Source organism: Gossypium hirsutum, chromosome D08 (genome assembly GCF_007990345.1).
Source record: "Gossypium hirsutum isolate 1008001.06 chromosome D08, Gossypium_hirsutum_v2.1, whole genome shotgun sequence".
NCBI lineage: Eukaryota > Viridiplantae > Streptophyta > Magnoliopsida > Malvales > Malvaceae > Gossypium > Gossypium hirsutum.
The window spans coordinates 4,157,529-4,169,762 of NC_053444.1; the positions used below are offsets into that span (position 1 = coordinate 4,157,529).

General features: G+C 35.3%; 1 protein-coding gene across 1 annotated transcript; it reads left to right on the plus strand.

Moving 5' to 3' along the window:
• Positions 1–638: 638 nt before the first annotated feature.
• Positions 639–11,775, plus strand: LOC107916664 (paladin). Its single transcript, XM_016845992.2, is given in 23 exon segments — positions 639–1,381; positions 1,918–2,046; positions 2,784–2,855; positions 3,018–3,088; positions 3,206–3,305; positions 3,398–3,496; positions 4,132–4,258; positions 5,429–5,562; positions 5,640–5,699; positions 5,901–6,136; positions 6,859–7,103; positions 7,106–7,180; positions 7,183–7,286; positions 7,650–7,973; positions 8,092–8,694; positions 8,824–8,923; positions 8,926–8,996; positions 9,299–9,526; positions 9,619–9,899; positions 10,468–10,650; positions 10,652–10,750; positions 11,108–11,230; positions 11,524–11,775. Coding segments are annotated over 23 exon segments (3,747 nt in total). The 5' UTR covers positions 639–1,231; the 3' UTR covers positions 11,657–11,775.
• Positions 11,776–12,234: the final 459 nt, after the last annotated feature.

Genomic DNA, 12,234 nt, shown 5'->3' on the forward strand with positions numbered 1-12,234 from the left:
TTAATAAAACCCTATAATAGATTCGTAAATATTAATAAATAGTATTTAATGACTCACTATTGAAAATGAGACTTTGAGACCATTGTTTTCGATATCACTGAAAATCAGGCTGTTATATTCTGTACTATACATGCAATAAAACAAAAGAAAACAACAATAACGATAAATGTACCCAATAGATAATTTCGTACATTTAAGTTTAACAATGAATTTATACATATATATTATTTAGATTTAATAAAAAATAATTATTTATTATACATCACATGTAATAATTAAATGCTAAAAAAAATATCTTGATGATTCACTAATGATTTTTATAGTAATTAGTTTGATTAAATGAAAATGATATATACAATTAAGATTTTTAGTGACGGTTATGTTGTTTCGTCACAAATATTAGATTATTTGTGACTATTTTTGTTTGTGACACTGATAAAGTAGGAGATTTGAGGCTTAATTGATAATTTATTTTGGATTTAAAATTTAATTGAATTTTGTTTTCTATTAAGGTTATGAAATTATTTTAATTTTTTTAATGTCAACCCATTATTATATTATATTGTGGTAATTAGATCTAAAAGCATACCATCTGCCATAGTAATTATATATAAAAAAAAAGGTCTGCCCTTTGTCTGTCTTATTTTTGTGGTGTTGTTAACTTGAGTGGACCAATGAAATTTTCCATTTTTTCTCTTCAATATCTCTTTAGCTTCAATCCTTTCCTTTCCTTCCATTTTCCCTTCTCTCAATCTCATTTCACAAAGTTAAAGACCCTTTATTTTTATTTTTTGTCTTTTCTTTTTCTGTCATTGGTTCCTTAGGAAAAGGGTCAAGTTCCAATCCTCTAAAGGATTGAAATTGGAGGTGAGTTTTGTTTGTTCCACTTTCCCTCAATCCCTTTTCATGGCATTGTCTCCACTATTTGTTTTCCGGCATTGGTTTCCTTAGAATTGTCTAGAACAAGGGTTTAGTTGGAATCTTGGGAGGGATTAATGTGAAATTCATTCCTTTTGCATTGACTTCTCAAGGTAAAAATCTGTATGTTCCTTTATTTTCTGGCATTGGGTTCTTTAGAATCTTGAATTATATTCTCTTTGCGTTGAATTTTCAAGGGAAAAAAAGTGTATTTTTCCTTTATTTTCTGGGATTGGGTTCCTTAGAATTTTGAGGGAAAAACAAAGGTTTAGTTTGAATCTTGAGGAGAATTGAAGTGTGTTTGCATGAGAAGATGTCGATACCAAAGGAGTTAGAACAAGTGATGAAACTGAGAGGGGGTTCGGTGTTGGGTAAAAAGACCATTCTCAAGAGCGACCATTTCCCTGGATGCCAAAACAAGCGATTATCTCCCCAGATCGATGGTGCTCCTAATTACCGTCAGGTTCTTTACCTTAATTCTTCTGTTATTTGTTTTCCCCTTCTAGAGAGTTCTTATGCTACAGATATATATTCATATACATACATACATATGTATATATGTGTATAGGGGCTTACTAGGAATTGGCATCTAATTGGAATTCTTGCCTTTTCTGCTGGATTTCTTTCATTGCCCTTTGCTATTATCTGTTTATTTACTGCTTTCTTGGATATCCTATCTATAAAAATGAGGGGCTGCAAGATATATGCTTCACCTCGTTTAGTAATCTAATAAATTATGAGTTATGTTTCACCTCGTTTAGTAATCTAATAGGTGCTATTAAATTTCATGGTTTACCGTATACTGTGCCCTTAGTTCTTTAACTGTTATTGGTGATATGTGTCTTTAAATTATCGCTTATGATGCAGATGATGGTTTGGTTACGTGATTATCACTTTGAATTGATAACTCTTATTATATGGTACGATCTATTTTGTTAAAATTCATGTTCTTTTTTAACCCTTTTTCTTTGCCTTTATATTTTGATCTGCTAATAACAGGCGGATTCATTGCGTGTTCATGGTGTTGCAATTCCTACAATTGTTGGAATACACAATGTTCTTAAGCATATTGGAGCCCAAAAGGGTGGGAAAGCACATGTTCTTTGGATTAATCTTCGGGAGGAACCGGTAAATGATGTCTCATCCGTTGATTACTGTTTGTGGATAAGTGTATGGACTGTGAAATATAATTGACATTTGGGATACTTTGCTTGACTTATTTTATGAAAATATTTTAAGAATTGGGACAAAAGTAGAAGTTCGATTTCTAGGACTACTTATGATACTGAAGATAAGATAACATGAAGCATAATATCAAATCAATCACATGGAATGAGTAGAAAACAGAAAATCATTGCACACGTAGTAACCATAAAAGTAAAGAGAAAGAAAGAGAAATGGTGGAAATCTGCTTCGTCTAATAAACAATCATTCTCTTTACGCATTTTTTTGACACAAATTGTCATAGATGCTAGGTCAACTGGTAAATTCAAAGTTTTAAGCCATCGGTTATGTAATCTCAAAACAATTGCCTTCAGTCCCTACCAAAAATGATTTTCTTTTTACATATATTTGGTAAATCAACTTGGAACCGTAAGGTATCTACTCCATGCTCCCATCCTTAAAATACAAAAGGAAAATTTTTTCTTTGCCAGGAGAAAAACATATATTGATGCTTATTTGTTATGTTGTTGGTGATGATAAAATAGAAATGTAATACGTGCATTCATTATTCATTAGAAACCCTATGATGATGAACTTGATTGTGGTGTGCATGTTGTTTTACGTAAGACTTTTAATGAGTTCTTTTTCTTTCCTAATTTGCTTATTCTAATATTTACATATATATTCTTTATGCTTAATAGGTTGTGTATATTAATGGACGTCCCTTTGTTTTACGTGATGTGGAAAGGCCCTTCTCCAACCTTGAATATACGGTATGTTAGCTTTGTGAAGAGTTTTTAGTTTACTTATGTCTGAGTATTTGTTAGAAATTGTGACTTCAAATTACAGTAGCTACTCATATTATTAATTGCGCATGTGCAAGATAAGGGCCTTTTTGTTTATTGTTAACTTGATTATAGCCTTATATTGTATAGGGAATCAATAGGGACAGAGTTGAGCAAATGGAAGCTCGATTAAAGGAAGATATCCTGTTGGAAGCTGCTAGGTATGTCCTTTGGTTGCACAATTTCTTTATCATTTGTAAATGTTTTTTTGCTGTCTTTACAAATGATTGCCCTACCTTGCATGATAGCAAATTTTATTTGGAATTATGACATAGCAGATATGGAAATAAGATCCTTGTCACTGATGAACTGCCAGATGGTCAGATGGTGGACCAGTGGGAACGAGTATCCTGTGATTCTGTGAAGACACCTTTGGAGGTATAAGTTTTGGAAAATAAGAAAATGTGACTGATCTGCCAAAGTTTTGACTTATTATCTCAAACTCATTTTTGGGTGTTTCATTGGTTTAGGTTTATGAAGAATTGCAAGTCGAAGGGTACTCGGTTGACTATGAGCGTGTGCCTATAACAGATGAAAAGTCACCAAAGGAGCTGGATTTTGATATTGTGGTGAGTTCCATGTTATTAGTCTTATTCTGCTTATTTATTTGAATAATTAATGTCTTTTTTTTCTTGAGACACCCTCCCACTTTGTTACATCCTACTAAATTTCTGCTAATACTTGGACAACTAAATATCAACACCATAGTTTTTCTTCATATATAACTTAGGGTAATAAGCACATATTTTCTGACCAGTTGAACTTTTTACTGTACATTATGCCCTAGTATAACTTAGTTTTGTTCTGGTAATACGGCTTGACTGCAAATTTTCTTTATTAGCAATATTGGAGGGCTCTTGAGAGATTGAATTTTCTTTCTGTTTTGCTCTTGGGTTGACTGATTTGAAATCAGTGGATGTGGAAATCAATGGATGCTATTTATCTCTTTTTAGCTTAGTGACTTAAATGAAATCATGTTGAACTGCTGAAAAAGGATTCGTATAGCTAAATAAATTTTTAGCTAAAAGAGTATAATAAAAGGTAGAAGCTTACTAATTTATGTGTTTTTACATGATGTCACGGTGATTCAAAATTTTGGTTTTTAAGTAAGTATAATAAAAGGAGAAGCTTATCAATTGACATCTGAAAATTGCACTGTGCTAATAATATATTACATTATCTCTTTCTTCCTTTCTGAGTCCAGGTTAATAAAATTTCTCAAGCTGACATAAGCACAGAGGTTGTTTTTAATTGTCAAATGGGACGAGGAAGAACAACTACTGGCATGGTGATTGCTACTTTGGCTTATCTCAACAGAATTGGAGCGTCTGGTAGTGTTGTCTCTTTATTTATGTAATTTTAGCTCAAACAAACTACACATTTTCCTTCTATTTATGCCAGTTCTTGTAACTTTTATGATTGAAATTGTTTAGGCATTGGAACAATGAAGGGGATTCCTCATCTTTCTCATTTTGCAATGAATCAAATCAAACCATAGTGTAATTTGGCCTTGAATTTGTACAGAGACAGTACAGCTTTCAAGAGAGTTTTACAAGAGAGTTATCTGATTCCCCCTTTTTCTTGTATAAGATATGTTAACTCCCTAATTTAGTCAATGGTAGCATGCTTCCTTGAGAACAGTTGTTGAGTCCTCTCCTCAGAACAAGATTCACTCTCATCCTGTATTAGATTGCATGCTTTTTAACAGTTTATCACTAGTAGATATATTTGATCCTTAGTAGTACTGAGCTGAATAGTTGCTGCATGCAAGAGAATCCTCATGCATTTGAAAAGGTATAAAAATTGCCGAGATAGAGTAAAGGACCTCTGACAATTTATGAACTTGAATGGACTTGTTATATGGCTATGTGTCCTCTTATCATTTTTCTCCTAAGTACCTTGTGGACATTATATATTATCTATTATGAAGTAAAACTTGTTTGTTTTATTTCAAGGATGATGATTTCTACTACTGCTTTTAAGCTCTCTGGGATTTTCTTCTTTGAAAGGTTACCATTATTAGGAGTTAAGGGCGAGGCTGAGTGTGTAGGAGCCATTTAGGAACTATAGTAACATAGAGAGAGAAGCTTGTCATGGATTACTTTGGTAATGGTTGTCTTTGAAAAGAAGAAAAACTTTATGAACTATAGCTATCTTCTCCTCTGTAGAATTGTCTAGCATGAATCAAGTTGCATCTTAAATTAAAGAGTCTAGAATGAAGCAGTAACAGTGGGACACAGAATCCTTCAAATTAAATTTGTGGAGAAAAAAAAACATGCATGGTGATGATCCTCCAGATTATAAAAAATATACTAGGAACCTCCTTTTAAGTTCAAAACTTGGTTTGCATCAAATTTGTTATTTGTTATATTCATTAAACTGTTTTTAGATTGCCTTCAATATTATTTAATTTATATCTACTTCATACATATAAAATAAATGTATAACTGCATGTAATGTAACTTATTATGATTTCTAAATTATTATATCTAATGATTTAGGCATTCCAAGGAATGACTCAATAGGGAGAGTTTCTGACTATGCTTCTAATGTCACTGACAATCTTCCCAATTCTGAGGATGCAATTCGTAGAGGAGAATATGCGGTCATAAGAAGCCTGATTCGGGTCCTAGAGGTATTGTACTATTACTTGGTTGATTCTTTGACATCTGCTTTGGTCATTTTTCTTATAAAATAGTGGCATTCCTTTAGGGTGGTGTCGAAGGGAAAAGACAAGTGGACAAGGTCATTGACAAGTGCGCGTCCATGCAGGTATGGCTTTCTAAGTATCCATATTTATTCAGGCTTGCTCTAAGCTTAAAGTCTGGTTTGAAATAAAAATGCTGCTGAGCAGACAATTGCCATAATTCCTTGTTGATATTTTATTGTCTTTATCTACAAGGCCTATTAAGTTTTATCATCGGTGAATACTGGATACTACCCACTGATGTGTCGCTTTAAATGCTAATACAGAACTTAAGAGAAGCAATTGCCACTTATCGCAATAGTATCCTTCGTCAGCCAGATGAGATGAAGAGGGAAGCAGCACTTTCGTTTTTTGTGGAGTACTTGGAGAGATATTACTTTCTAATATGCTTTGCTGTATACATCCACTCAGAGAGGGCAGCTCTCCGTTCTAGTTCCTCTGGTAATACAAGTTTTGCTGACTGGATGAAGGCAAGGCCAGAGCTATATAGCATTATTCGCAGGTAAAGATATGAATGGAAGTGTTATAAGAAGTTTCCTCTTTTAATTTCAGGAACTTAAGCTGAAGCATTTGAGATACTGACTTTACACTTATAGAAGCAGTATAGATACTTGTATCACTTATTTAATAATATGTATAGGTGCCATGTGGTGTGTCAAATAAGGCTAACATTTTGAGAGCTGTGATTATGAATTGACTAATAGTAATTTGTCAGCGGTGCTGAACTGCCTGGAATCCGAATCTTGGCTTGTTTATGTGATCAATTCTTAGCATTTAGTTATGATGATCATATAACATTATCAATATTGGGTTGGTTGCCTCTAATAGTTCATGTCCTTGCCTTCTAATGCTTGGTTGGGGCTCAAGTGCACTAGAGCCTGCTGAATAGATGTTGTTTGCAAGTTAAACTTGCAAGACTGATTCTAATTTAGCCATTTGGTGTCGAGTTGATATGGATTAGCCAGCAACAAGTTGTTTCACACCAACCCCATTTTTTTTTCTCTTAAGTTTCTTTTAGAGAATTGTTTAGTAAAGAAAGGGAAGGGGAATGCATTTATAGCAACTCAATATGCATATGAATTTATGTTGGGATGCATAGTTAAAGTTCTTTTTCTCACCCTAAGTTAATGCTAAAATTGTTGTTAAATAATTTTTAAAAGAAAACCATCCCCGATTCAGGACTTTTTTTTGGTGCATGCATTACTCTACAATGTATTATTTCAGGTTGCTTCGGAGGGATCCGATGGGTGCACTTGGATATGCAAGTCTGAAGCCATCTTTGACAAAGAGTGTTGAATCTGCTGATCGTCGCCCTCATGAAGTGGGTGTAGTTGCTGCTATGAGGAGCGGAGAGGTTCTTGGCAGCCAGACTGTCCTAAAAAGTGACCACTGTCCTGGTTGTCAAAATGTAAGCTTACCAGAGAGAGTAGAGGGTGCTCCTAACTTCAGAGAGGTTCCTGGGTTTCCTGTTTTGGAGTCGCAAATCCAACTATCGATGGAATTCGATCTGTCCTTCAAAGGATTGGCAGCTCCAAAGGTGGTCGTCCAGTTTTTGGCACAATATGCGGGAAGAACCTGTCGTTTACATTAATGGAAAGCCATTTGTTCTCCGTGAGGTTGAAAGACCCTACAAAAACATGTTGGAGTACTCGGTAAATTATTTTTACTTCTTGTTATCTGTAAAAAAAATTGTTGAGGATCTGTGTGGTGGAGCTTTGGGCACAGAAGGGTCTCTAGTTGAGGTGTTTCACTTCATTGTAGTATGAGTTCTGCTTACAGTAGCATCATTACTGGTTCTTTGGTCATTGCCATAATATTTACGTGTTCATGCTGAGTGCAGTCATTTGATTGGTAAATGATTTAAACATTTATACTTGTGCCTAAAATTAACATGGGTCTTTTGAAAAGAGTACCTGCTTTGATTTATGCAAATTGTTTTTGAATCCTTCTGCCCCGTTCACTTGGGAAGCAAAGGGCTGATTGGTACTGGAATCTAAATCGGTCTTGGCATTCAGGGAATTGATCGTGAAAGAGTGGAGAGAATGGAAGCGCGGTTGAAGGAAGATATCCTGCGAGAAGCTGAAAGCTATGAGGGTGCTATAATGGTCATTCATGAAACAAAGGATGGTCAAATATTTGATGCTTGGGAACATGTCAACTCTGATTCTATACAAACTCCACTAGAAGTTTTTAAAAGCTTAGAGGATGATGGTTTTCCCATTAAATATGCTCGTGTGCCCATTACCGATGGGAAAGCTCCCAAAAGTTCCGACTTTGATAGACTAGCTGCAAACATTGCTTCTGCTTCAAAGGATACTGCTTTTGTGTTCAATTGCCAGGTATTTCTTTTTCAAAATGTCTTCATGTGCTATATGAGTTTGTATATGCTTATAAAGTTTTTCATTTTGCTCTTTTACTGCTTTCACCTAAATGTGATTGTTCCCTTTCTTTTCATAGATGGGCAGAGGGAGGACAACAACTGGTACTGTTATAGCTTGCCTTGTGAAGCTCCGTATTGATTATGGGAGACCAATTAAAGTTCTGCCTGGCGATGTTAACCATGAACAGGCAGATGGGAGCTCCTCTAGTGGTGAAGAAAGTGGAAGTGATGCAACTAGATTGACTTCTAGTACTGTTAAAGTGAGAACTAAAAATGAGCAAGGCCGTGCATTTGGCATTGATGATATCCTACTTTTGTGGAAGATAACAAGATTATTTGATAATGGGGTGGAGTGCCGTGAGGTCCTAGATGCTATTATTGATAGATGTTCAGCACTACAGAACATACGGCAAGCAGTTCTGCACTATAGGAAGGTGTTCAACCAACAGCATATTGAGCCGAGGGTGAGGAGAGTAGCTCTGAACCGTGGAGCCGAGTACTTGGAGCGGTACTTTCGCTTAATTGCTTTTGCTGCATATCTTGGCAGTGAAGCATTTGATAGTTTTTGTGGACAAGGAGAATGTAAGATGTCATTTAAGAATTGGTTGCATCAGAGGCCAGAGGTTCAAGCAATGAAATGGAGTATAAGATTAAGGCCTGGGCGATTTTTCACCGTTCCTGTAAATCTTCCTCTCTGGCTAGAATCAAGTTAAAGGCTTTATCAATACAATATTCCTAAGATTGCTACATTTTAATGTTCTTATACTTTGTTTTGAACTTGTTTAACTACTTTTGGTTTTCGAATGCAGGAGGAGTTAAGAGCACCACATGAACTGCAACATGGAGATGCTGTTATGGAAGCCATTGTAAAGACGCGGAATGGTTCTGTTTTGGGAAAAGGCTCTATACTTAAATGTACTTCTTTCCTGGTCAGAGAACTTCCAGCCACATCCAAATACATGGTGCACCACATGTCTTTAAGGTTTGCTCAAAAGAAAAATAACTTTCTTCAGAAGTATTTAGTATTCTCCTATATGTTTTAGAAGTTATTTTTTCCTAGTTAAATTTATCTGCTGCATTACAGTAAATCATCTATCCATATTACTTTTTTCAAGAGTCCATTCCATTCCTCCATGTTAGTTTAGTTCAGTGCCTCACATCCTATCTTAAATCTCTAGGTGTCAAACTTAGACAACAAGCATACATCTTCTTGGTCTTAGGTTACATAAAATGATTAAACATTTGGAAACCCTTGTATTAAATCCTTCGAACCTGTATGTTCAGGTGGATGGATACCCTCTTTATAGCATGGCAACTCCAACAATTACTGGTGCCAAAGAGATGCTAGCATTTCTAGGTGCCAGGTCAATTGCAGGAGTTGCCGGTCAGAAAGTGGTGGTAACTGATCTTAGAGAAGAAGCAGTTGTGTACATTAATGGCACGCCATTTGTACTGAGGGAGTTAAATAAGCCTGTTGATACCCTAAAGCATGTCGGAATTACTGGACCTGTGGTATGTCATCTTAACACATATTTTACTTTTTGTGGCAAGTTATTTAGCACCATTACTTCAGCCAATTTCTTGCATTGTGAAAATTTATGTAGGTGGAACACATGGAGGCACGGCTAAAGGAAGATATATTGTCAGAGGTTAGACAGTCTGGTGGTCGAATGCTTTTACATCGTGAAGAATTTAGTCCATCATCAAATCAGTCCAGTGTTGTGGATACTGGAAAACATCTTACTGATGATGTGAAGACAGCTGCTGAACTATATGCTGCTCTAAAAGATGAGGGGTATAATATAGAATATAGGAGGATTCCATTAACTAGAGAGAGGGAGGCTTTAGCTTCTGATGTGGATGAAATCCAGAACTGTCAAGATGAGTAAGTATCTGTATGCCTAGCTAGTGCTTTGTTCATCAGTCTATTGAAGTTATTCCTACAAAGTTTGTGTTGCATCTGATTCCACCTGCATCTATTCACACATGCTTGCACAAGTAACATAGTTTTAGCTCAGGATATTATGTATTAATGGCTTCTTAGGTGAATGATGTGTTGTGGCTGGCTTTATGGTTATTTTCGGAAATTTGCAGCACAGATTAAAATTTGTCAATATGAATAGATATCCTTATGTTCTTTTCCTGTTGGGGGAGAACGGCAATTAAAACTGAACTGCCACAAATGGAAAAGCCCTCATCATTAGTAGTTCTGGAAAAGCCAACAGCATCTATTAAGGATGTTCTTTTTCCAAAACTGCATTTAGTGATATGAGGACCATTTTAGTCATTATGATACCAAGAATTGAAGAAGTATTTTCTCTTGTGATTGCTTAAGGGACTTTGAGGTAAATATATACTTAAAGTTTTGACCCAAAAAGGAACTGTGATCGTAGATTTAAATGGTTCCTTGAAATTAAATCATTGTTTTGAAGCTGCAATTATGTGTTCTACAGCTCCGCAGGGTGTTACCTTTATGTATCACACACTGGATTTGGAGGAGTTGCATATGCGATGGCAATCATTTGCTGCAGACTTGATGCAGAGGTGAACTTTGGAACATCCAATGCACAATCATTGGGTGATGCACATATCAATTCTACACCTGAAGAAAACTTGCCATCCTGGACTTCTGAAGAAAAGCACGAAGGATGGTGATTACCGTGACATTCTAAGCCTTACAAGAGTTCTCATGCATGGTCCCAAAAGCAAAGCAAATGTTGATACTATTATTGAAAGGTATGTCTCATTTCCTTTTTCTCTTTTCCCCCTTTATTTAGATATTAAAGAATCAGCATGAAGTTTATCGTCTCACTCTTTTACTATACCATCAATATGTATAATCAGATTCGTGATTCAGGTGGTCCAGAGAGCAAAATGATGGATTACTGTACTGAGTTTATTTCTTCATTTTCTTTTCTTTCTGGACTCAGTTGAACGTGCCCACCTTTTGCTTCTTTAATTTTTTCATTTCAAGGCTTTTATTTGTTTCATATTTAGGCAACCAGTTTTTTATCCCTGCCTTTGCCATTTAACATTCCAGTTATTGGCTTTTTAACCCTTAAATGGTGCTGAGTTGTTCTGTTTTTTGTGAAGGTGTGCTGGTGCAGGGCATTTACGAGATGATATCCTCCATTATAGTAAGGAACTTGAGAAGGTCCCAAGCGACGATGATGAGAATCGAGCTTGCATCATGGATATGGGCGTTAAGGCTATGAGGTTAGTTATTACATAGTTGCATCTAAAGCAAACTACAATTTTACTGCCTCAATCAAGTAGCATGTCAATTAGTGTTAGTGTATTGATGATGGGTTCAACTTGAACTTCAAAGCCATGCTCCTGCATTAGTCGGTTTTCATTGCTAATGAAACTCAATATTCTCTCTTTTTTTCCTCCTTTCATGGTTTGATAATCTAGTGTGCCTGATCGGGGTTAGGTTGTGCTACTATGAATCGAAACATACCAGGGTTTGTATTCATGATCCTTGAACTTTTGTATTTGTTTATTTGCAGGCGTTATTTCTTCCTCATCACGTTCCGATCTTACCTATACGGTACATCTCCAATTAAGATGAAATTCACAACTTGGATGGATGCAAGGCCTGAATTAGGACATCTCTGTAATAATCTTAGAATTGATAAATAGTTTGACAGATTATAATCGCCTTTAAAATTCAAATGTATGTAATGTATGTAAGCATGTATGTATGATGTATAGGTCTCAATGCCTGTTCATAGCTTATCCATTAATGATTGATTGCTATACACATATAGAGAAGGGTTTGTTATACTTCGAAGCCTTTCCTTTGGAGCTTCGCCAGGTTGAAAATTTGTAGGATCATAAGCTAAAAACTCAAGTAGCAAGTTAACCCAAATATATTATATTAAGAGTTTGTTTCAAGTTATAGAATTGTATTATACTACAAGTATATCAAAATATCAATTTAATGTTTGTTTTCTTTCTTCCATTTGCTTTTCTCTCATTTGATTTTGTCTAGAAAGTGTTCATACATGTATAGGCCTTAACACTGCCAATTTAATACTTCTCATTGCTTGTTAGGTATTTTAGCTTTGATGGTTTTACTGGATTCTGAAAAACTTAGTGATTAGTTAAAACAATTTCTTTTGGTTCCAGTGGCATAAGATTGTGTTCAACACATTAATTAGGGTAATGAATTTTTCCAATAATTATTTTTTTGTTTATTAAGTTAAATAAATGAATAT